Raw genomic sequence first — 26419 nt, forward strand, 5'->3', positions numbered from 1 at the left:
GGTTCTGGACCCAGCCAGCCACAATGATCTCACTGAGATCAGGGAGGGACTGAGGCCCACAGGGAACACAGTGAGCCCTGAGTACAGACCCACACTCTGTGCAGCCTCAGCAGCAGGGGGGACAAGAAGCTTCACTGCCCTGTGCAGTGTTTGTCTCAAAATCCATCATCAAAATATTTGCTGTAAAGCACTGTGTGGGAGTATAATCACACATGACTAAAATATATCATTATATCTGTGACATAAAATTAGGTCAAAAAATAGTAAAAACTTCTTAGACAGGAAAACAATGTTTAGCAATTTCTTTCTCTTTTTATTTTTTTTTAAATTTAAAATACATGTGAGATACCTTGTCTTCAAGATTAAGTCAGGTTTTGCCTTTTCCTCTTCTCTGGCATAAATAAATACTCTCATTTATGCGAATGAGGAGAAAATGTGGCCTCTTTCAGCAATAGCAGCTATCTGCCTGTTGCTACCTTAAAATCACAGCAATCACATCTGGTAACTGCCCTTTTCTCATGTTTCCACTAGTTTTCAGACTTCCTCTTGTGGTAGCTTGAGACTGCGCATCTGGATGTTTTAAACATACAAAGGAACTGCTGGAGCAAGCAAAAGGGAGCACGGTGCTCGGAGTCAAGATGTGCAGATAAGCAACTGGTGCACTTTGCAGCTAAAGTAACCGAGAGACTGTGGGGAAAAGCTTTTTTCCAAAGAGGAGAGCACAAGCTTAGGCAGAATGAAGACTCACATTGGCCATGGCTTCGTTTTTAAAGTACTGTTCCTCCAAGTTTATCTTTTTCACAGAACTTTAGCCGCGCCGTCACCAATCATTAAGTTTCCTGGAGACAGCACTCCCAAAACAGACAAAGAGCTAGCAGTGGTAAGTGTTGGTTTCATCCTTGCTTTGGATTTCTATTGTTGTTTCATAAGCAGATGTTTCTTTCTTGATTCAGCTGAGGCTAAGGAATGACTGCAGCATTCTTTCCCTGGAGTCTCTGGAAGTGCTAGCTAGCTAGCAAAGGTATCAGCTTTCAAAAGTTAAACTGGAGCCAAGTAATGTTTCCTCTCTTAAAAATTTTATAAGCCAGCAAAGAAAGTCGGTTTTTTTGGTTTTTTTTCCCCTTAAGTCTCAAGATACAAAATATTTTCGTGAAATCATCATGACTATAATCAAAATATTGCAATGGTAAGAGGGGAGAAGGGCAAATAAGAGACATCTAATTTTTTTACTTAAATCAAATAGAAGTGAGGGCAGTTGAGACTCCCTTAATGTATACGCAGTTTCAGAAGTGTGTTTTCCAGAATGTTTACTGTGGGTTGCATAAACACTACTTTAAGGGACGCTACAACTGAAAGCTGGCTCGAATTTCAGAAGCCATTGTGACTGGTTTTGACTTTGGAAAACAATCTCACTGAGGTTTAAGGACTTTTTTTCCCAAATCCAATCTGGAACAAAAAAAAGGAGTTTGCATTTCTGTATATTAGCAAATTATAGCTCTAACTCTACAGCATTTTATTCTAACCTTTTTTTTAGCCCGGTGGACGTTCATAAAAGTGACATTATGGGGAAGTCCATTTAAAGGGAGATTGAGATGGATTATCCTTATTTGAGCATGTAAATTATAGACTAAATTATAGACTAATTATTTCTCTTCTTCAGCAGTAAATCCATTTTAAGGAGGATTGGGATAAATTATTCTTATTTTAGGACACAGACACTGGAAAGTTGGTCACTTTTCTTCAGGAGTTTGTGTACATCTTGGGAAAGCTTGCCAGGTTAAAGGAGGTCTGGGGGAGGGTACAGAGAGAGTTTCCAGTTGGGAGCTGTGTCAGAAAGTTTAGGAAAACCAGACAAACTGACCCAAATAGGGCATTCCTCAGCTGTTAACAAAACAAATTCACCCAAGGTTTTGCCTTAGCAGCACAGTGGCCAAGAGCTGGGGGCAGGGGCAATGCATTTGGGAGAGGAGAGTGGGGTCCCACGTGTCTAAGACCAATTTAACCACCCCAAGAGAATCTATTTTCTTAGACACAGCCAGGCTTTTATTCAATAACTGCAATCCACATCTCCCCTCATCTCTGTTCCTTTCAAACAACCTATTTATTATGTATACTCAGAGGAAAATTACAAGCTGGTTTCACACTGCAGTCCTTCTTTGTCTTTCTTGGGGCACTCATGGGCAATGCTAACTGGCTGCCTTTCCCCACGCCCTCCATCAGGACAGCCCCAACACTCAGCAGCAGAACACAAATTGCTGTGTTGCAGCTGGACCCTGTTTCATTAATGGGCTGGATCAAAATTCCAGATCACCACAGCTCCCTGCTGACTCTGAGGAAACTGCATTTCACAGCCTAGGCCAAGATGTGGTTTGCATAGACATTACATTTTCTTCAAGATTCTCTCCTCATAGAACAGCTGATCTTGGTCATTTCTCATCTTCAATAAAATCTCCATTTTAGGAAAAACTGAAAGGGGTTGGTTAGCTTTTTATTTAGAATCTTAGTAAGTGAAATTCTTCACCAAGCCTCAGTTTATAGTTTTAATTGTATAGCTTGCTCCTAAACCTAAAATGGCAAGAGCAGCAGCCTGGTTCCTCAGTCAGTCCTGATGTGCAGTCTGTATGACACCAGTTACATCATTGGGGGATGCAAGCAGAAGCATAAGAAAACCCATCAAACTACATGAAATGAAAATTAGTATAAGAACCAAACTGGCTTGTTTGATTATGTTCTCAATGCATTTCACATAATTTCCACCAGACTCCATTAACTAAGTGTGGAGAGCAGCTCAGTGGAAGCAAAGGTGAAGCCACTGTGTGTCCTTCATTTGCCAGTCCCCACTGGAGAAATAGCACAGCAGAGGTTCCAAATATCACAAAAATCAGAGGTTACAAAAATCACAAAAACTAGCCACAGTCTGTGCTCAGTCATGATGGATGGAGGATCTTCTGAAGGAAATGGTGTAACATCTTGATTAAATCCTTTTCTGAGCAATCCCTGAGCCATTTCCTATGCTGGGCAGATGAGGTTGGCCTGGACTGTGAGGAGGGTGGTGAAAGCTAGGCTTGACCAACTGCAGTTACCAAATATCCTCTGCTTTATTTTGCTGGTGTTGTGGTTTTACCCCCAGTCTCCTGGGTGAATTTAAGCAATTAATTACACACATGAAACAAGGATTCTCTTGGGAATATTTGGTGGCACAAGAACTTAAATGTGCAGTCATTTCGTCAGGCTTCTTGTAATCCTCAGTTTGAAATAGTCCTCCTTGATATTCCTCATAATTTTTTGGCAAATGTACCTTTACGTTATTCAGGTGTTTTCCTTCCTTGGACTTGTAGTTAATATCTGTGATACCATACCTGAAGGGTGTTTTTTCCTCAGCTGCAGACTGTTTTTACTGGGGAGATCAGGAACTTGCAACCTTCCTGACTCCCAGCACCATTGGAAGGGCATCCCCCAGCTCTGTGCAGTGCCAAGCACCCACGTGGGTGCACTTTGGGAATACCTGCATTTCACATGGCTTCTCTTTCACAGGGGGGCATAAAACACTGTACACTGTCCTTAAGAGAAGGGGAGGAGACTTTTGTGGGTGTTGTTTTAGGAGATGAAAATAATGTGATTTGTGCCATCTTTTGGGTCCCTTGTGACCACTCTTTTCTAATGAGAAAGAACTTTGTGAACTGCCACCACAGCTGTATCAGAAACATCAGTCTGGCCATAATGTGCTGGAGCATTAATGGAGTTTAAAGTATGCAAATATTGATTGGCAGCAGTGTACAAGCAATTGAGATGTTACCAAATACTTTCTTCCTCAGGCCTTTGCAATGTCTGACTCAAAAGCAAACCCATCCAACATTCAAATAACTCTGTTGGTTTGAGTAAAGAATGGGGTTTTCTTTGCAATCAATGTGGTCTCATTTGTGGGGTTGCTTTGATTTCTTGAGAAGTTTCTCAATAATGTAGAATCATCCAAGAAAACATTGCACAAAGTCTAAAACTGTAAGCAGATTTATACATAATAAAAAAACAAAAAAAAAGACAAACCCATTTTTACTTTGCAGTTCGACATTACTGCTCTGTGCTCTAATAACTAAAAACAATTCATTAAGTAAAGGTGATAGCTAAGAATGGAAATTATTGTTTAATTGACAACATCATATGATCAAGGATGCTGTACTTCAATGAAGATTCTGTTGGTCCCTCACTTACTAGTAATCGTAATTTTTAAAAGAAAACTTGCAAATTACAGAAGGAAAGCTAACATGGAATTATAGTATTTATTTCTTTATAATGATTAACTATTTCTTTTTCTTTGTTCTGTGCTTTTTTCCCCCAAGCAATACCTGAATAAATACTATGGCTGCCCAAAAGACAGTTGCAATTTATTTGTCCTGAAAGATACCCTGAAGAAAATGCAGAAATTTTTTGGGCTGCCTGAAACAGGAGATCTGGATCAAAATACTATTGAGACAATGAAGAAACCCCGCTGTGGTAACCCTGATGTAGCCAATTACAACTTCTTTGCAAGAAAGCCAAAATGGGAAAAGAATCATATAACATACAGGTACAGAATGATAATGGTGGGGTCTGTTCACTCATACCCATAGCACTTCCAAGAAATAAGGAAAGCACATAGAAATGCAGTAGCTGTTTAGAGGGCTAGACAAGATCTTGAATTTCTTGTTTTCTTCTTCTTTCTTGATATCTTGTTTCGATAATTACCCAAGCCTCTGTCATTTCAAATTATATCAGGAAGAATCATATTAACATCAACTTTCTAGTTCTGGTTGAAACTGAAGAGATTTTGGGTTTACTCTTTGCTCTGCAGAGAGCATCCCAAGGCGGCTGGAGCAGGAGTATCTCACCTGCCCATCTGCTCCAGGACGACCAGAGTGCTTATTGATTGCAGAGGCCAAACTCTCTTCATTTTGCAGTCCTAAAAAGGAGATGATTAAATAAATTTAGAAATCAAACAATTGTATTTCAGACATATACAAACATGAGTTACAACAAGCCTACTGCAATAAGTTTGAACATGTTGTAATTTCATCTTCTTCTGATGAGTTAGGGACCAATACAGCCCTCATGGTGGTGAAAAACTCATTACCTTAGGTGGCCCATGAACAAACATTTACCACCAATGGGAAAAACCAGCAGATTTGTTGTGGCTGCTTGACTCAGTCTGCTGTTCCCTCACAAGTTTGGACTCAAAGCACCCCTTGGGCTGCAACTAACCTCATAACAACTGAGAAAACCTATGGTAGCTCCCACAGCCCCTACTTGCTCATGTGTTTCCTCTGGATCTTCCTCATCCTCCTTAGGCACAAAGTAGTTTCTCTCACTATGCGCATTGTCTGTGCTGCAAAGAATTGGAAAGTTGTCTTTACATGGAATATAGCAGGTTATAATATAAGACACTAAGAAATCCAATTAAAACATATGAAGAAGAAGAAAGCAACACACTTAAGAGTTTGTCCCTTTCTCAGGTCAGGCCTACAGCTTTGTCTTACATGCTTTTGCCTCCTATTTCCCCATGTATTTTATTGCCAATATATCCCACACACAGATGAAGGATTAGCATTCCACAGGGATTAAACAATATATGGATAGCAACAAAGCTGAGGGAGAAGGGCTGCTTTTCTTTCTTATTAAAGAGCAAAACAATCCACACTTGAAACTCTCAGAATGTTACTGAGCTCCCTTTCTGGTCTCAGTGCTGATGCACAACCCAGAATGTTCTGTGCAAGGCCCACTGCCATCCAGGCTTTACAGCCTCTGGGTTTATAATTTTATTCTTGCTGCTGAGTCAATTCCAAAAGAAAATAACCAGTAAGTGCCACATCTAAACTCATCTCTGAATCAAAGGGAGATGTTTAGGTCTCAGTGTTACCTCTCAGCTGGTTTCACTGCTGAACCTCCTCAGTGTGCTGAGAGTGAACAGCTAATCCAGGGAGGATGTTTGTGTGTTACTTAACTTTGCTTTTCCCTCTAAGGATTATAGGCTACACCCCGGATTTGGACCCTGAGACAGTGGATGATGCTTTTGCTCGAGCCTTTCAAGTCTGGAGTGATGTCACACCACTGAGATTTAACCGGATACACGATGGAGAAGCAGACATTATGATTAATTTTGGTCGATGGGGTACATTTTTCTATTTTTACTTATGGTTTTGGTTTTGTTCCTGTCATTAATCCTCAGTTTAGAATGATCCACCCTCAATAAGTAGCACCCATGAGCCTTTCTGGAAAGCCTTGTCCTAGTTCACACTTGGCTCATACAAGCTAAGATCTCATTCCACTAAGACTTTTTCTTATACATTAGACAGAGAGAGAAGTATTTATACAATATTCTTACACTATATTTATCTTTCCAAAAGAGAATTGCTAGGGGCAACATTTTATTTTTAAATTTACAAATCAGAAATAGAACTGAGACATATTGGTACAGCTCTTCAGATAGTGTGAGCTGGCTTCCTGCCACAGAAGAGAATGGAATGCCATCATATCATTTATTTATAGTTCTGTATATCTGTTATTTATAGCTCTGTATATCTGTTTTCCAGTGATAGTGGTGAGGGTTCTAACATACTAGAGCTTAAAAATGGATTTTTGACTTCCAATTTTAAATCTATAGCTGGTTCCCATTCTCTTATCATGGCAGAATGCAAGCTTTCAATGCATTCTTTGATCTTGAAGAATTTAAAATATCATAAGCTGAGCTATGGTTTGAGTATAGCTGATGATGGGTGACTTGATTCATTTTCATTGTGCATGTCTTCTCAATTAATCTTGGTTTCCCCTGAAAAAATTTTTATGGCTTTTCAGTGTAAACATGGGACATTTAACAACTTCTGGATAGTCACAGAATTTTTAATACTAATGAAGATACTTCTGCAGCCAATTTCTTGGGAGGTAGACTTTGGAAGTTGAGTGAACAGTTCAAAGAATAACTGAACTCTTTGTAAAAGGTTTCATTTCAAGCTGGTTTTTTTTGCTTTAGCTACTGATGAGTTGACCTCAAAAGCTGCAGAGATTCTGTACACTCAGGACTTCAGATCCTCATCCAGACTGGCTCGGTTTGCAAAAAAAAAAAAAAGTCTACAAAAGCAGAAGTGTTTCTGCTGGTTTTAGTACTTGGCTATAGCCAGCTAAGAAACTGTGGGCAAAGAGCTCCTTCCACACTCAGTCATTGCTATCACTGTACTGCAGGTCAGATTCACAGGGGCTGAGACATCCTCGAGGTTTCTTCATTTTTAACCCTTAAGTAAAGGATCTACTTTGAAATAAATGGGAGGGGCAGCACCTAATATAGGTCAAAATCTTGTCCTTCACAACTGACACACTGGTCTCCTGAAGGGAGTTAACTGAGCTGGTATTAGGAGTGACAGCAGCCTGAAATCAGTGCAACAGAGGAGAGAATCAGGCCTGTGTATTGAGGGCTTCTGCAAATGCCAAGACATCAGACCAAAAGACCAGAAATGATGGAAGTGGAGATGCTGGCAGCCAGCTTTGATGCACAGGTCAGTGTGGTGGGAGAGCTATGAATACCAGGGCTATGCCCGTGCCAGCCTCCTTTCCCACAAGTGGTGAACTTCCAAGAAAAGCCCACAGTGTAGTAACAGCAGAGCTGCTTAACCTGCTGCTGCCCTGTGAGCTTCTGAGTCCTGCAGGGCTTGGAGGGAAGGAGGAACAGGCTCCTCCAGGGCTCAGAGCAGCAGGAGAGCTCTGCTGAGACAGCCAGCTGTGCCTCCCTGCTGGGGCACTGAGTACCCTGCACAGAGGAGAGGGCACAGCAATCCCAGCTGCAGCAGAAAAGAGCAGCCTGAAAAGTGAAATCTGCTTTTACTTTCCAATCTCCATGTTGGAGAGTGGTAGGAGCTACATGGACATATTCCTCATACATAATAGTTAAGTTACAACTCCCTATCAGCCCCCACCAAGAAACAGCACTGTGTGTGCAGTCATACATCTCAGGTACAATACTTCACTGTCCTTCACAGTTTTTGATTTCTTTCCACCACACTTAGGAGATATAAAACACCATCCTGTGACAACTGCAGTGCTGACACTTCATGTTCTCTGTAAGAACTGGCTGCTTCTCCTCTGGATCAGTCTTGCTAGCACAACCCAAACCAGTAAATTCACTCACTAAAATATTCTGCTGCTGTCTTGGATGGGAAAGTACACATGATAATCATCATTCATGCAGAGACTCTGCCTGAGGTCATTAGAAACTGCTCTTTGTTGTCTGGTCTCTCCTGCAGAACATGGTGATGGCTATCCCTTTGATGGCAAGGATGGTCTCCTGGCTCATGCCTTTGCACCAGGACCAGGAATTGGAGGAGACTCCCATTTTGATGATGATGAGCTGTGGACTCTTGGGGAGGGACAAGGTACCAGACTTTTTCATGTTTTAAAACATATGGCCTGCTGGATGCCCTATTTTAATGCTGCATTAAATGCTTCCATTGACTGTCAGTAAACATGAGAAGGTGAAAATTCATTTACATAATTTAAAAATTCTGCCATTAAAAAAATGCTATGCATAAGTAACTTATATGTTAGTATATACATTAGTATATGTTCCAGCACCAATGCTGTATTCATAAGTCTCCATGTGACAAACTGAAATAAACCCCAGGGTCTGGGTGTGTCTGTGTTTCCACCCTGTCCCCCCTGCTACAGCAAATGTCATGCAAGGCCCATTGGAAATACCAAAGTGGTTTATGAGGCACAAGGCATGTTCAGCTCATGTTCAGCTGCTGCCTGGAACCTTTGAAACTATACTGAACATTTTAGACCATATTACTTAAGAAACTAAATTACTAAATGTATTAACAGCACCTTTTTAACTGTGCCTTGCCATAGTAACAACATATATATTTTTCTGGGCTGATTCTAACACTTCACCATGAGTAATATCCATGGAATTATTTTAAAATTACCAGTTTATATTTCAGCTATGATCATCTTGCCAATAGAGAGACCAGCAGCATATTGAATTTCAAAGTGGAAATTCAGACTGCATTTCTATATCAGTACCTTCCAGGAAAAGAAGATGCCCACAACTGTATTTTTTGTATCAGTGGGTGGCTAATTTCACCACTGCATTTGCTCTCCTTATAGTGGTCAGAGTGAAGTATGGAAATGCAGATGGTGAATATTGCAAATTTCCCTTCTGGTTCAATGGCAAGGAATACAACAGTTGCACAGATGCAGGACGCAGCGATGGATTCCTCTGGTGCTCCACAACCCAAGACTTCGATGCAGATGGGAAATATGGATTCTGTCCCCATGAGTGTGAGTAGACCAATTCTACTGGCTTTTTCCTGGCAGACTGTTCCCTTCTTCTTCGCTCATCCACTTCTTGTGCTTTTCCAAATTTCTTCCCTTTCAGATAAACAATTCACATCTTTCAGAAATCATAATATACCAGTATCTGTAGAAAATTATTATAAGTCCATGAAAACTTCTAATGTTTTAGAAATTTTCATGGACTGTATTTCATTTCTACCTTTTTGGAATTTGAATAGAACTCTCTTTCACAAGAATTTTATTTCATAATTGGAAACATTAATTTGCAGATTAGACAAAATGCATAATGTTGTCATGTAGCCATAACTTTTAAAATTTTTAAAGTACACAAATTTTTATCTTTTCTTTCAGCCAGAAAAGATAAAAATTTGGCTTATTTCTTTAAAATACTGCAAGTACTCAGATGCAGTCAGAAGAAAGGCCAGATTGTAGGCAGCTGGAGGAATGGAAACCCACATACCCTGACTGATACACCTTTGTAACATCTTAAAGTCATGCAAGGCTGAAAATGTGAGCAGTGAAGCCCTGTCAGAGAGAGCTGGTTCTGAAAGTGAAGTTCCTGGAAATGCCAGTGTCAAGGTTTCTGAAATGGAACAGAAGGGTTTTAGCCTTTTGTTTGTGATGTAATTGTTTTGCAAGACCCATGAACAGCTATGCACAGATGTTTCCTATTAAATGCAGAGTGGCATTGTTCACTCATTATTCCAAGGCACCATTTGCTAAACCCCAGCTAATCCATTCAGATAGGGGAGGATTTACATCAGACACTCTGTGTTGGGGGCAGCATTCTGGTTTTGGCCTTTGTTTCTCTCATGCTTAACTCACTGAAGTTAGTTTCAATTCTTATCATAGAGCCATAGTGCATATATGGAAACATCTTCACTGCTATGGTGCTGCACCAGGCTTCCCTAAAGTCAATCCCAGATCTGTACCCCAAATTTGTAAACTGATTGAACTATAGTTTGTCAAAGCAAAAGGTAAAGCAGAAAGTTATCTACCTACTACACAAATCTTCTCCTTTGCCATATGGGATCAAGGGATCTCGATGTCCCTTATTTCCACTGACACTGCAGGCAGTTTAGGCTCCTAACTTTGGTCCTCCAAGATCCAACAATCTGCTCTCTGCCTGTAGCTGCCTCACACTCCCCCAGTTCCTACAGAGCCTGTCAGCTCTCCCTGGCAGAGCCCTCCTGGAGCTGCAGCCACCTCCACCCTGGATCTGTGCCACTGGGGTTTTAGCAGCTTTCCAGCCTGAGGTTTCCTCACATCACAACTGGTTGATTTTTCTGGGAAGAGCTAAAAGTGAAGTTCACATATCAGTAATGTCCAGTCTGAATCTGCTCTAACGTCAGTATATCTTCAGTTTTTAAATTCTGAGCTTACCATGATGCAGAAAAAGGCCCCTTACAAGTAAATTGCCCCTTTGGTTTGGGGAAACTGCCCCAGTCTCCAACTTTCATTTACATTAAAGCAATTTTATAGTAAGGAGGGGGGGACCGAAAACTTAATAAACCATTGTTGCTACCATCACATGATGGAGCCTCAAGCAAAATGAAAAACTGCATTCTTACTGTGACTCAGAAAGGCTGCATGCAAACTGAGACTGGCTTTCCATATGGTTTTTGCAACTTAGCCACATGTAAACCAATATAAAAAAGGCTATTAAAATGCAGAGTTTGCCAGACCTAGAGCTGGAAGCAGTTCATGGTAAATGAGTCATCTAAACAACTCAGTTTAACTTTGCTCTCCAATTCTATCATTACTTTAAAATAAAATCCTTCTCCCATCACAATTGCCACAGTCCTAGTTAATGCACCTTTCCTATATTAGTACAGCATCTGAGACAAAAACAACATTTGCAGCTTGCTCTTTTGGGGACGCACAGTGTGTGTTGCAGACAGGACCCCATGCATGCCCAGGGTGGAGAAGGACAGAATCACTCTGTAGGCAGAGCAGAAGTGTGTGAGCCAGGCCTGCAAAGCTCCAAGTCCTCTCATTAGTGGGACTGGAACTTCTGTAACCTACTGCTTCATGTCCCTGATGCTGTGGCAAATTACTGGTTTAAGTGTAAAAGGCAAAATGGACCATCTGTGTCACAATATCCCACTGTCAGAGCCCTTTCCCCATCACCCTTAAGCCAGAAGAGGTCTGGGGGAGTTATTTGGTGCTACTCTACAGAAGCACACACATAAACAATGCCTCTTCCCACTGATGCATCAGACTAAGCAAAGGCAAACCCCTCAGACCCTACACAAACACTGAGTCTGAAGTGGTTATTGAGTCATCAAAAACAGCAGCAAAGTTCAAATTAACCTGCCAAGCTTCCCACATACATGTTTGGGGTTTAGTTGCAGGTTTAAATCGGATGAGAGAGAGGGCAAAAGATGCCCTTGGACACCTCAAAAAGGCCAAATCATGCAGTGCTCTTCTTAAAACTCCAGGGGAATTAGCATATGAGTGCATGAAGGACTTTTATTCTCTGTTCAGGGTAAGGCCTGGAGCAGTTTGTTGCCTTCACAGTCTCCTCTCACCAGCACATGGCACAGCACATTGTCCTAACACAGAGGATTCCCACTGATAGAGCAGCCAGGAGAAGACACAGTCACATTCACAAGATGTCTGATACTCCAAGCCACCTGCATTTTCATAGAATGCAATTTGAACACAATTTTTTTTTAAGTATCAGCATGTGAGGTTGTATTTGTATTCCTCTAGATATTCCAGAAAGTTTAGTAAAATCCTAAATCAAATCCCAGAACTCAAGTCATTTTGATATGAACCATTTTAATCCCTCATCCATGAGAAAACCCTGAGAACCAGAAACCTGAGCCATGGGGCCTTGTTTGTGCAAGGACTGACAATAAACACTCTTCATCCCCTCCCCTCCCCCAGAAGACCAATACAAAACCTTCAGGAACAATGGCCAAGCAAAGGGCAGGAGAAACCTCCAGTGTTCAGTTTTCTTGGACCAGTCATGTTTGTCCTCTCCAGCTTCCCTATTGAGTGGCTGAGGGGAGGTTCTCAGAAATGAGAAGCAAATATAGAGGAAGAACCTACAGGTTATTATTCAATTTTACTGTACACCAGCATTTTGAGAAACTCTTCCCAAATCTGCCATTCCAGCTAACATCTCTGACAGAAGGCAAGTGAATCAGCACAGAGCTAAAGAACATTAATTACTTGCTCAGAACCCTGTTTCTAAATGCTGTATTAAGAAGGAACATCAAGTTTGTGTTATGAGTTTGTGCTAAGATCAATCAGCCATTCCCTTCTGTACACTTGTGAGGCTGTAACCGCCCTGGTCTCTCTTGCCAAGGCCTTTCAGTGCTGGTGTAAAACAGAGGTTCTGAGTGTGAAGTGTGTCACATCTGATGGGTGTCCATTGTCTGGGCACATTCCCACAGGCGCACTGGGATTCCTTGTTGATACTGAGCTTTGTGTATGCACATTTTCCTTTCTGTTCTCCCTGCAGCACTTTTTACAATGGGTGGCAATGGTGATGGGCAGCCATGCAAGTTTCCCTTCAAGTTCCAAGGCCAGTCCTACGAGCAGTGCACGACAGAAGGCAGGACAGACGGGTACCGGTGGTGTGGGACCACTGAGGACTACGACAGAGATAAGAAATACGGATTCTGCCCAGAGACTGGTATGAGGAACGTTGCTTGCATAACACAGACTAACTGGGCACTGTTTTAATGAGTCTCCTTGGGCACACTTTCCCCAGAGCACACAAAAGCTGATGAGTTAAACACCATTTCAGCAGAGGTGGCCAAGGATGTAACTGGAACAGGAGCAATCTATTGGTGTGTCACAGCACAGGCTTGTCCGGAACACAAATGGCAATGAACCTACAAATGCCTGGCTACCACTGCAGGATAATAACAATCAGATTACAATTTGTTAATGGCCCTGGAAGGGAAGTCTCATGAGACAGAAGAAAGTATGATTAATATTTTAGCTTAATACTCACAATGTACACTTGTAAAAAAGGAATCCTCTTTAGTAAGTTAAGCTTGTGTTAATAGATCTTTTCAGCAATTCAAAGAAGCCAAGTGAAATGGTTTAGCCATGAAAAGAAATTTCAGCTTTCTTCACCCTTTTTCATACTTCCTAACTTGAGTTTTACTATATAAAGGAACAAAAATTAATTTATAGAGTTGAATAGCTTGGCAAGTGTTCATTTTGTGACACTATAGCCATAAGTATAGAGATGAAGTGAACCATGGCAGCTCTAAAATCTGTTTTTTAACAGAGCCAATGGGAAGCTACATTCAAACCTACACACATCCTGCTTTTTGATTTTTGGAGGTCTCTTGAAAATAGCCTTACTGGTATTCGGCTTTCTGTTACTTTTGATAACCAGGTGTAACACTTCCATTTTACATTTCAGATGTTACAAAAGAAAAGAAAAGAAAGGATCAAATTAATTAGAACTTGCTACAAGGTTAGAAAAATTCTAAAGGATCATTCAACAGACAAAAGAAGCAGTATTTCTAGAATCAATATAGTCAAAGTCCAAGGTAACACAGTAGCTACACTGGAAGTAGGAAATACACTTAGTTTAAGCTTTTTTATTTCAGCATAAAATGATATTAATAAATAATAATGAATTAGAAATAAACACTAATAAATAATTAGGGACACAATCAGCTTTGCCTTTGTATTGCTGTCATGTACCTTCCCAGAAGACAGACCATAATTGGAAGGGAGCTGTAATTTCCAGGTAGCAGTGGAAATGAATTTAAATGAGTTTTATATTCTTTTCATATTCTGTTCATGATACCTACTTTAAACTGTCATTTTAAATGCATTTACATCCTCTTCCCTCTAGATATACTTGTACCTGCACATTCAAGTATTATTTCTTATATATTACTACCATATACTACATAGATGAGAACACAGGAAAATTTCTCAAGTTTTTGCAAACATAATGGTTAAAAAAAGTTATCCCCATTTAATACATCCTTTTCTTTAAAAAATGTTTCAAATCACATGATTTTCAACCGTATCCTACTGTTTATTATATTATATTAAACATTATATTTATATTTTAGTTTATATAAATTATATGTTAATATATATTACATAATATATTGTATTATCTTATATTATAATTAAATATTCTATTTATTAGGATATATAAAGCTTTTTCTTCAGTGGGACACCCACCAGCCAGATGGATATTCAACAGCTCTTTAACCTTTCTGACACTTACCCTACCTTTCCCCTAAACACTTTCAACCACTTTAAAATAACACCAGAAATGAGCATTAAAAGATACTTCCTACGCAATCACCTTCCAAAAAAGATAAAGCAGAAAGTTATCTACCAACTTCACAAATCTACAAAAAAAATAGAAAGTTATCCCACAATTCAAGCTGTGCCATCACGACAACATTTGCAGAAAATGTGTGGGAGCTGAAACTTCAGTGCAAATGTATTAGGCAGTCTCCTAAAAAAAAAGTGAATTCAAGTATTTTTATGTAGCTACATCTTCAGCATTTGTTGTTTTGTCCACAGATAGTCTTAGTAAAATGGATAAGTTAAACTACTGCTTTCCCAGAGCTGTGAACATGACTCCAGGGCTCCTTCTCTCCCCCACCAAATCTATTGGCAAGTCCATTGCAATGGCAATGTGTAGACTTTTCCTTTTTAATTCTGTCAGACAACTTTCAAATAATACTTTTAACCTTACTCTTCATATTCCTAGAAGGACCGCACTCTTTCTGCTTCCTTCCCGCTTTAGCGTATTTAAGAAGACGCAAAAGGGCCCCTCTTCTCACTGCGTTTTCCTGTCATTTTGCACAGCCATGTCCACAGTTGGTGGCAATTCCGAGGGAGCTCCCTGTGTGTTCCCCTTCATCTTCCTCGGGAACAAGTACGAGTCGTGCACGAGCGCGGGGCGCAGCGACGGCAAGCTCTGGTGCGCCTCCACCAGCAGCTACGACGACGACCGCAAGTGGGGCTTCTGTCCCGACCAAGGTGACCCCTCCTGCCACACAGGGCTCGCTGGGCAGTGCCCACACCCACATCTGCCTTGATGTAACGCTCATCACTCCAGCATTCTGCATTTTGCTGAAATCTCAGCAAAATCCCTGTACTGAAGCGTGAGACGACAGCTAGAGAGTCACACCCAGAGCTTGTCTGAAATATTCACATTTCCTAAAGCTATAGTGATGGGGGATCCTTCCAAAATACAAAAATATGAAATACATTAATAATTAAATAGATGTTTTTCTCCCCACCAGTTTTTCCTTCCAAGGCTAAAAGCCACAAGTGCTATAGTATTTCACTAGTATGCAGTAAATTATGCACTGATACAAATTAGGAACAAACAATAAATGTAAAAGATTAATATATTCATGAGTGATATTGGGAAGAATGAAAAACATGTTCAAAAAGTGAGACAGTAAAAAGTTTATGGTCACACCTAGAGCTCATCTGAAATATTCAGATTTCCTAAAGCTATAGTGATGGGGGATCCTTCCAAAATGCAAAAATATTAAATAAATTAAATAAATAGATGTTTTTCCCCCCACCAGTTTTTCCTTCCAAGGCTAAAAGCCACAAGTACTTATAGCATTTCGTTAGTATGCAATAAATTATACACTGATACAAATTAGGAACAAACAATAAATGTAAAAAATTAATATATTCATGAGTGATATTGGGAAGGATGAAAAACATGTTCAAAAAGTGAGACAGTAAAAAGTTTATGTGGTGAATATTGCTATTTAAAATTACTTTGGTTAATATTTGCCATAATTTAACAAGGGCAAAAGGCTTTTTTCATATTTACAAATAAATGCTAGATTTGGGGGGTTATTCTAGGAAGAGATAAACCTGACAAATTTTAGAGACAGTTGAGGCACAATTGATAAAATGTCATTCTATGATAAAAGGTTATTCCTAACCTAACAATATCTGGTACAACAGTACTGACTCAGAGTCTGTTCACAGAGGAACATATTTACAGTTCTGTTTATCATTTACAAGCCATTTCATGGTGAAAAGGAAGATTTGATATCTAGATTGCAAGTGCAATTTTTCTGTACCTAAAAGGGATGTCCAATGCTATTTTCTCCACTTTCTTTTCTCACACAAAGGCTGTGCTCAGAGTCACTTGCATGGGAGAGAGCAGCAAAGATCACCCACAAAGGAAGGTTTTAGAATGTCTCCAGTGAAATGTCATTATTGGCAATTGGTGTGACATTCCCCATGGGAGGCTGTAAACATTAATCATTATTATTTATAGTGAATAACCTGTGTGGTACAATTCTATTTAAATGCAAGGAGCTAACACTGTGTTCATGTGTTATTCAGGGTACAGTCTCTTCTTGGTTGCTGCCCATGAATTTGGCCATGCAATGGGATTAGAGCACTCCGAGGACCCGGGGGCTCTCATGGCCCCCATCTACACCTACACCAAGAACTTCAGACTCTCTCAGGATGACATCAAAGGGATCCAGGAGCTGTATGGTAAGGTCCTCTCCCACCAGCAGAACTCATCAGAAAATCAGCCAGCACAGGCTGAAATCTGGGACTCAGAATTTGCAGTAAATTACAAATGGCACAATCCCACCAATGCCAGAACATCCTCTGCTCCTTTCCCTCTGCTTTATTCACATTTCCAGGCCGCCTACCTTAATCAAATATCACAACTTAAGGATGATAGATTGCTAAATTTACTGAAGGAAAAGGAGTATCAAAACACCCCATAAATAAAATTTTAGATGAGAATTTCTAGTGCCTTTACTGGGACACTGAAATGCCATGTTTGTCTCTAGTTTGAAATGCCTGATGTGGGTGGGTTTGGATGTCATTTTTTGAAACTCTCTGAGCTTCCCAGATTGTGACCCTCTGCAAGAGGGGAAGGACATTGTTTCCTGTGTCCCAGCTTGGAAACAGCTCACACTGCCTTCCCACAATTCATGCTGTACCATCACAAATAACATTTGCAGAAAGTGTGTGGGACCTGGAACGTCAGTGCAAATGTATTAGGCAGACTCCTAAAGAAAAAGTGAATTTAAGTATTTTTATGTAGCTACATCTTCAGCATTTGTTGTTTTCTCCACAGACAGTAAAATGCATAAGTGGTATCATGACTGAGATTCCTTCCAAGGATACATTTTCTACCTTGCAGAGGCACCAGTACACTACAGTCAATTAAGCAGTCATTGCCATATTCCATTTCTCTTTCTGTGCTTTTCACTTTTCTACTGAGAGATCTTTTTAACTGTGACTATATTCTACAGTATTCCCCACCTCAGAAATTTTAATAAGCATATGCCAAAAATATTATCACATGAGACAAAAATCCGATTTGAATCTTCATTATTCTTTGTTCCTAGCTGCTTTAATTAAGAATGGGAATTGAGACATGGTCAAGATTAAGTGAGTTTTCTGAGCCCATACTGTGTATCTTTGATAAGAGTTCAGAACTTAACCCAGGTGTCTTAAAGCGTGCTTCAAGATCCAAGATGAAACTATCCTTCTTTTTAACTCATATAACCCTTTACGAACAGCTTTCCATGTAAAAAAGTATTCAAAAAAACTTTTCTTGCTTTGTTATCATCACAAATCAACTACACTCAATTTTTTTTTCTCATACAGTAAATTAACCCAATGTCTGAGAAAAAGAGGCAAATGCCTCAAGCCAAATAATAATACCAAATAAAATAAACCAGATGGCAAAATGCATGCTCTGAAAAGCACATATTGACTCTTGCTGAGGGCAGAAAGATCATAAAATGGCTCAAAATGCAGCTTTGTAACTTGCCAAATATTGGCACTTCTTTAAAAATGATAAATCCACTTTGACCTCTTTCTCAGCAGAGCTGCACATAATTCTGAGTGCAAGGACTTTGAATTCTTTCTCTTCTTTTTAGAAGCCAGCAAAATAAAATTGTAATGTTCACTTCTGAACCCAGTGTAGTCACTTGTAATTATCTCTCAGGTTAACCAGGCAGCCCAGCCCAGACGCACACACAGGCACCATGTCTCAAATGAGGCCACACAGAGGATAAAGGCAGGAGAGGAAGTCAAGGCTTCCTCAGCTCAGCTCAACCACTCTTCTTCTGAGGAGATTTTATTATCAGTTTTTCCTCCTTCAAGAGCTCTCTCCAGATGATTGCCCTTTCAGAAACCATAGCAGCTTTTGTTCTCCATGTAAGCTGTGCAGCCCTTCATTCCCATGTGACAGAATGTCTCTGTTCACCGTCACAGAGGTGTCACCTGATGTGGGGCCAGGGCCAGGACCAGGACCAGGCCCACAGCCAACCCTGGGACCTGTCACTCCAGAGCTCTGCAAGCATGAAATTGTGTTTGATGGAGTCGCACAAATTAGAGGAGAAACGTTTTTCTTCAAAGATAGGTAAGTGAGATAAATTGCTTATCAAGAGAATTTTAAGTGAAGGAATCTGTGAGACCTATTCACCAAAATCTAGACATTTGTTATCAGGCACAAAATCCACCCTTTGTTTTGTGTGTTCAGAGGTGGGAAAGCGTCCTGATCAGCTCCTAAGGGAAAGGGAAATGGTTCAATTCAGTCATTAAATAACAGCATTATGTGACTCATGGCTGCTGTAACACATCAAGGACATTGGTGATTGGGATGGGCTACATGTGTGCAAAGCCTCCAAGACAGAAGGCACCAAAGGCATTTTGGATGCAAAAGCAGGAACACTCCTCATAAAATGAGGTGGCAGCTCAGCTGCAGCTCCCCCTGCCTTTGCCAGGGCCTGTGTTACCCAACTGCTCAGCAATGAAGAGCATCTCCTAAGGAGTGTGGGACTTGGCAGCACCACTGTGAGAGACCTAAAGCTCCTTTCTTTAGCTCCTTTTTCAGTAACATATATGAAGCTTTATTACTGTGCTGCATGGTTTAACCCTACTTATCAGCTTTCAGTAACAAAAAAAACCAGGATTAATTAGTTGATTTTTAAGGGTAAATACCATGATTCCATGTATTTTCCTTTAGATCAAATCTATATGATATCCAGCATAATGGTGCTTTAGGTTTGAAGTTGGACTTAATCTTTATCACAGGCTTTGTGTTTTAGCAATACAGAAATGGAATTTAAACCTTCTGCTTGTAAGAAGCCTCAGTTGGTCTGTGGGGATCACCCTGGTACCTTTTGTATTCTTTCTCCTGGCCCTGTCAGCAGCAGGCCATGACTCCAGTGATCCCTGCTGGCAAGGAACATTCTTTCCTTGGCCACCGAATGGCCCCATAGTACCAACAGATCAACCTCACACGAAGCCCCACAACCCCATACAAAGCTGGCCAAACTTTTGCTAATTTAGTCATCACAGTGCTGAAGTATTCACCTGAGCTCAGAGCCTCCAAAGGAAAAAACATTCTCACAGCAGTAAAACCCCACCAAGTTCCACAGCATTCCCAGATCCTGCTCCTCCTCTGCTCACTCATGGCCCTGGGTTTTCAGCCAGACCTCCACCTTGCAAACCAGCAGTCACACACAGGAACAATGTAAAATCTGCTCCTAAACCAGCAGAGTGATCCAATATTCCATATAATCCCAACAAAATAGAAGTATTTTGCATTTAGATACAGTTGGTCTAAGAACTATGCAAATACCAAAACAATCTGTTCAGACTGGCTCAGCCTTCATCCAGCATGCAGCAAAAGCACACAACTGTTGAATTGTTTTGCTCTGGAATGGCTTTGCCTGCCAGTCTTGCAGCTTTCCAAGTATCAGGCAAACAGCATTGTGACTCACTTTTGGAATTCAAGAAACAACTGTCTCTCATGTGTCGTGTGACTTTTATGATTCATGAAAATTACCATAGAATCCAACTGTCACATGGCAAAGAGAGTAAATAGCAAAAAGGAGGTCAGAGATGATTAATTCTTTCCAAAAATAAAGAATTTTCCCTCCCCACCTCAAATCAAGGAAAGGAAATTATCAGGAAATGGGAATTACAGGAATTATGGCTGTTAGGCATAGAGAATAGTTGAGCTTTTCTATTGGGCACAGAATGCCCAAAAACAGCATTTCCACAGATGGTAAGTGAGAGTGAACAAAAGTTCACACTTTGAAATTTATCAGGACACTAAAAAAGACCCACTTTCAATAACTGCATATAAAAATCATCATCATCATCATTGCAAATATAGATTATGTTAAAACGAGATGTAAAATACCTGCTGTAACTAAATTATTAAATCTGTCTATAAATGTAATATTAAAATTTATTACAGATGAGTTAAAACATATTATTGTGTTCAAACTGAAATGAGAAAGCCAAATAATTAATTTCAACATTTCCTCAGTAGGATGTGTAGAAATAGAAATACCTTCTACGCAATTCAAAAACAAAATAAAATTCATCTTTGACAAAGTTTCCCTTTCCAAAAGAAAACCTCACCAATTTAACAAGTCCCTTGAAATATGTGGTTTATTAAAAACCTGGTGTTAAGTCTCCGTTGGCCCTGGAAAGTTTGAAATTCATGCAGATAGCAATTACTGGAGCTGGTTCAGCCATAAATCAGAACCAAAGTGACTGAGAGTTCTGTAACTTGGATTTTTAAAGGAACTGCTTTTATGAATGCTGTGTTATAAAGATTTTCTATATGAATTTCTGTTCCATATTATATTGGATCTTCTTTTCTGTCCAAAAAGAGATGTATGAAATGAACACTATTACCTATTACAGCATGCCACATGTTTTAACACTTTCAAGAGGAGTAATTAGCCAGATGGCTTATTCTTTGCCTCTTTTTTGTAAATAAAAATTAAGAGTCATGCTCAGAGATGTTTTTGTACATGTTAAAAATACATCTATGTATACAAAACATGGATAGGGTGACATATTACTATCTTCATTATTGATAAAAATACAGCAATTTGTTAAATTAATTTAGGAGTGCTCCTCCAAATTTTAGACCAAAAAATGCAGTTTAATGTCCTGGGCTTCTCAAAGGTATAATTATTCTAGGCAGGAATGGGTAATAACCATTTCTACTCTGCAAAAAATTAAAATGCCAGCAGCACCTTGAGCTTCAGAAACATATTAATGGTAAAAGCAGTCTGACCTCAGAATTTAACAACTACAGCTTGGTGCAAGAGCAATTCCACCAGCCTGCTGATTTTTCATTTTATGACCAAGTCACAACTTTTGTTCTGTTGGGGAAAAAAGTTCTTCGTTCTGTGGAGGATGAAATAGCAGTGCCATTTTAAATACCAAAAGCCCTCAGCACAAAGCTTTGCCATTTAAAGATAATTAGAGCTTTTTAAAGCTTAAATCAAATTACCATCCTCCTTATACATAAAATAGCCAATAAATTACCCTTTGCATTTCTCTAATGAATGCTTTTAGTGCTAGCAGTTTCTTTTACAGCCAAACTCACTTCCAAGCACTATGATATACTGCTATTAAATTTGAACTTTTAGTCCCTACAGTAGTAATTGCAAGAGAGTTCATGGAATGCAAAACTCTGCTTTTGTTAAATGTTCATCCATCTCCTCCATCCACAGCACCAGGAGGGCTCTATCAGTTTAAATACAGCATAAATGAGTTTATTTGTATGCCCAAAGTACTTCATTTGTGTACTCAAAGCATAGGATAAATTTTGCCCCGATGCAAAAAAGCAACAGGAACAATCAGCACAGCAATTTCACCTGCACTCCAGCATGCAGCTTTTGGTGCAGCTCCTCCAGCAGCATAAACTCCAAATAAATGAGTTTGCTTTCAGTCAGTGGAGAGAAGAGTTCCGAGTGTGCGCATGTGTGTGTGTGTGCGTGCTCACGTGGCTGTGCCAGGAGTGATGAGAAACAGATGTGCTGCTGAATTAGTTCATTGTAAATCTTGTACAATTTTCTGTTCTGCTCAGATTCATGTGGAGGACTATAAACCCCCGAGGAAAACCCACAGGTCCTCTTCTTGTTGCTACATTCTGGCCTGATCTGCCAGAGAAAATCGATGCTGTCTATGAGGCCCCTCAGGACGAGAAGTCTGTGTTTTTCTCAGGTATTGGTTTTAAAGGCTGTATTTTTTTACAGGTATGGGTTTTAAGTTTCAAAATATAAGTATCCATTTTCATAATGTACCTGGGACAGGAACAGTCTAAGAGCCAGCAGAGCTGACAGGTAGGGTGACAGATCTCCCTATTCACAAGTGGAGGATTTTAGGACAAAAGCTGCATCTGAAAGACTCAAAACAGCATTTGGCCTCCAGTACAACAAAAGGAGAACTACAAGCACCTAAAAAGAGAGGTTCAACAATAAGCAAAACCAAAAATAATAATTATTTAAAATGCAAAGCAACAACAACAGTGGAAACTCTCTTTCCTCAGTCCCTGCTCTGTTTTTCTTGTTTCCTTCCATTTTAAGCTATTATCTCAGCACATGTAGCTTGAGAAGACTACATTTTTTTTTCCCTCCTCATGCCTCTCCTTGTCCTTTGCCAAGGACTGACTTCCACTCTGGCTTCCAAGCATCTTCCTTGGTGGCTCATCAGGCAGAGGATGCAGGCAAGCTGCCTCCATGGGAGAGGAGGAGGACAGGAAGCTCTGCTCTGTCTGTCACATATGGTTCAGCTGCAGTGGCCAAATGAGCAGAGCTGTGAGACTGTTTTCAACATGAAGAACTGAGCCAGCAAAACCTAGGCTCCAGTATCTACTAAAAACATGACTAAACATCTCCAGTCATGTAAAGACCATATGGCAAAAGCTGCTGTACATTTTCTGTACAGGAGAGAAAAAAAAGTAATGATAATCTATTCCACATGGCTCAGAGGCCATTTGCTTCAGTTTACATAGATGGGAGAAAAAACCCTAAAATTAGTCAGGCAAGCCAAAACACTTCAAATATTGCATATATTATATATAATCCTGTCACATCTATACCTCTCCTTTTCTTTATAAATTCCAGGAAAACACAGCTAACCTGCTTGTTTAAAAAAATAAATAAGAACTATCTAAAAACAAAGATTGGTTTGAAAATAACCCAACTGTCTTAAAATACTTATAGTCCTTACTTCTAATACTAGTTAGTCCTACCCTTTGCTCCTGAATAGTGAATCAATAACTTCCAAGAATCTCAAATGCTACACTTTACATTTTTCTCACATTAATACTTTACTTACTTACTTTCCCACTACAACAAGATCAAAAAAAAAAAAAAGTCCTTTCATAAATAAATCTTTCCATGGCTTTCAGAGAATCCAGTGAGGCTATTTCCTAAGCAAATTATAATTCCATGTAAAGAACATGGAACACTACTACATAGCCCACTAGTACATATCTGGAGAGACATTAGATAATGTTTTGTGACAAAGGACAACATGAACTCTGAGCAAAAACTTCCTATTAATCACTCAATAAAACTGGTCAACAAAACAAATAAAGGGTGAAAATGAGCTGCTGTATTTGAACACCAGGTGACCCTGCCTGGTTTCAATTTTCATCATACAAAAATTTTCCTGTATAAACTATTTGTTTTAGCATATAACTCCAATGTACCAAGGCAGTGCCTCTCTCAAAGGTGCACCAGCTAAGAAAGGGGGAAGCAAGAGAAATGAGGGGATGTGTTTTTCTGAGGCAAGGAGCACTTCAGTTGCAAAAGCAGTGGTAACCACAGTACACTTGGAATGTAATCATAAATGGTAAAATACTTGAAAGTCCAGTGGTACAGCTAGCATAATAAAAAGTCATATGGCTAAGCAAAAAGGAAGAAATACCCTTTTGTTACTGAGTAATAAATAGTTTTTGTTTGCTTTTTTTCTCCCCTACTTAGGAAATGAGTACTGGGTTTACTCAGCCAGCAACCTGGACAGGGGCTATCCAAAGAAGCTCAGCAGCCTGGGGCTGCCCCCTGATGTGCAGCGTGTGGATGCAGCCTTTAACTGGGGCAGGAACAAGAGGACATACATTTTTGCTGGAGACAGATACTGGAAGTAAGATGTACTGAGTGGTGGTGGGATGCTGTGAGCTGAGCTGTCTCCAGGGCTGAATGCATCCTGAGCTTCAGGAGGGGGGACCAAATGCAGGGCACATCCTCTGGGAGTGCAGATCAAGGGCTGCCAGCACCGTGCTGACAGCAGGAAATGCTTCAGTACAGCAACAGGGAACTGGCACGTATTTGAGACAATAACAGCCTCAAAAACAGCAATGGAAGAGGGTATCTGGGAGTGTCTGTCAGGCTGCCACCACTGACAACTCATCCCTGTGCCCCCATGTACCAGCAACTGCCCCACATCAGCCCCTGGCTCTTCAGAGGGGCATTTTGTCCGTACTGTCAGCTCACAAATGCTGGGAGAAAACTCTACAAGGAATTCCTTAAAAATACACTGAGCTCCAATCACTTGAATCCAAAGACTGACCAGATTGTCCAAGAAATTCTTTCACTGAGCCATCAGGTTTAGAGGCACAGGATTTAAAGGAAACAGCAGTGTGACTACCAAAACCTGCTGGGGATGACTGTAAATCCTTTCAGCAGCTGATGCACCATCACTTACACCTTTGCTCTACTAATATAGCTGGCACTGAGGAAATCTGAACAAGCCACAAGTGTATCTCTAAGTACTTTGAGAAAAATCTTAGCTTCAATTCATTTGGACAATCTCTCAATCCTTTTCATGTTTCCAGTGAAACTCAGGTGACCTGCTACCATGCTCTTATCATTCTAGATTAAGAAAATATGTCATAAAAATTACTTTTTTAATGATTTTTTTTTAAATTCAGGTGTAATGTATTCTTACACTACACCTGAAGAGTCCACTAACTGTATGATTGTATTTAATAGAATTTCCTTACCATAGTTGCCAAGAAGATCTGGTACAAAAGACCATCTTAAAAAGCAGAGGAGAATCTTTGTGAGTTACCTCTGTGCTGTCAAGATGGCATCAGAACAAAAGAGTGGCCCCGACTCTTGCAGTCACTGTCAAAGGCCTGTCCCAGGAACAGGACTGCACTTCAGAAATGCAGACATTACACAACAGGCTGAAAGTGAACCCGTTCATTAACTGACAATTTAGAGGAAAGTTAAATATCAGAAATAACCACCCGAAATCTAAAAGATTCTGCAGTCTTTAAGGGTTCATTCTGAGAGATGTTCTATATAAGATATCAAAGGACATCTCATTATAATTGAGTCCATTTTATGTGAACAATAATTTCATGTTATGATTAAACTGAATGACTTTCTTTATTTTGTCCTAATAGCTGTGGATTCCTGTAAGTAAATAAAATACTCTTTCCATACAATTGCCACTTGATCATAATTTTCCATTACTTTAAGGACAGTACTCTTCTCCATTAGCTTTAAAAAAAAAACAGTAAAAACTTAAAGAATGTTATTAAATTTTTATTGTCATATTGTAGAGACCATTTAAACACAAGTAGTTCTAATACAGCCATTTGCAGCACTTCAGAGTGCTACTAAAACCTACAGACTATGAGTTAAAAAGCTGCTGGTTTCCTCTGTACCAACTATTGTTTTGATTAACTGTACTGCAGGGCCTCCAAGTAATTCATCACTCCAATCACAGACAGTATTTCTATCAAAGTACCTTATCAAGTGCAGTCACTGCAGAATGCATAATTTATTGTTAAGGAAACAAAATAGGATTAAGTGATTTCCATCTGTGTAAAGAAGAAAGCAAGCAGTTGAAAACATTTCAGAACAAAAAATGCATCTCTGTTGAAGAGACTCTATAACCCTTAAGTATGTGGCTGTTACATGTTATACAAGGACTCTGTCAGTGGAATCAAAATACTTACATACCATAGTCCTTCCTGTGTCATTATCACACTTACTTTAAATGGGGTTTTTGGAAGCCTTCTCTCTCCTTCATTCCAGCCACAAGCTATTTTAGTGTTATTCTAACAAGACTGTTGAGCAGAGCAAAGTTTTGTGAGGGAGGGGAAAAGGAGCTGGCTCAGATTCCACAGCTGAAATTTTAAAGCGACCCAGCAAGGTATTAGATTTTCCTTTAAATAGCCCAGAAAAAAAAAAATAGTAAGGAATTAAAATGAATCATCTAAATTGATTTTGAGCAACCTAGTGCTCATTAGTACTGGTGTAATTTTGGATATATTCCAAGTAGTTCCACACAGCAATGAGGGAAAAGTAACCGGAGA

The 26419-nt window shown here is 39.8% G+C and overlaps 1 protein-coding gene across 1 annotated transcript in view; it reads left to right on the forward strand.

Annotated features, from left to right (window-relative positions):
- The first annotated feature begins 525 nt into the window (after window positions 1-525).
- The window catches only part of MMP2 (matrix metallopeptidase 2), a 28205-nt gene continuing 2311 nt past the window's right edge, over window positions 526-26419 (forward strand). Inside the window, exons 1-11 of the mRNA XM_074551238.1 lie at window positions 526-880; window positions 4338-4564; window positions 5994-6142; window positions 8265-8393; window positions 9127-9300; window positions 12788-12961; window positions 15127-15300; window positions 16642-16797; window positions 18544-18691; window positions 22172-22308; window positions 24075-24234. Of these exons, the coding sequence (XP_074407339.1) occupies window positions 737-880; window positions 4338-4564; window positions 5994-6142; window positions 8265-8393; window positions 9127-9300; window positions 12788-12961; window positions 15127-15300; window positions 16642-16797; window positions 18544-18691; window positions 22172-22308; window positions 24075-24234 (1772 nt within the window). The 5' untranslated portion in view covers window positions 526-736. The remainder of the gene's footprint in view (window positions 881-4337; window positions 4565-5993; window positions 6143-8264; window positions 8394-9126; window positions 9301-12787; window positions 12962-15126; window positions 15301-16641; window positions 16798-18543; window positions 18692-22171; window positions 22309-24074; window positions 24235-26419) is intronic.

Source organism: Zonotrichia albicollis, chromosome 13 (genome assembly GCF_047830755.1).
Source record: "Zonotrichia albicollis isolate bZonAlb1 chromosome 13, bZonAlb1.hap1, whole genome shotgun sequence".
Lineage (NCBI taxonomy): Eukaryota > Metazoa > Chordata > Aves > Passeriformes > Passerellidae > Zonotrichia > Zonotrichia albicollis.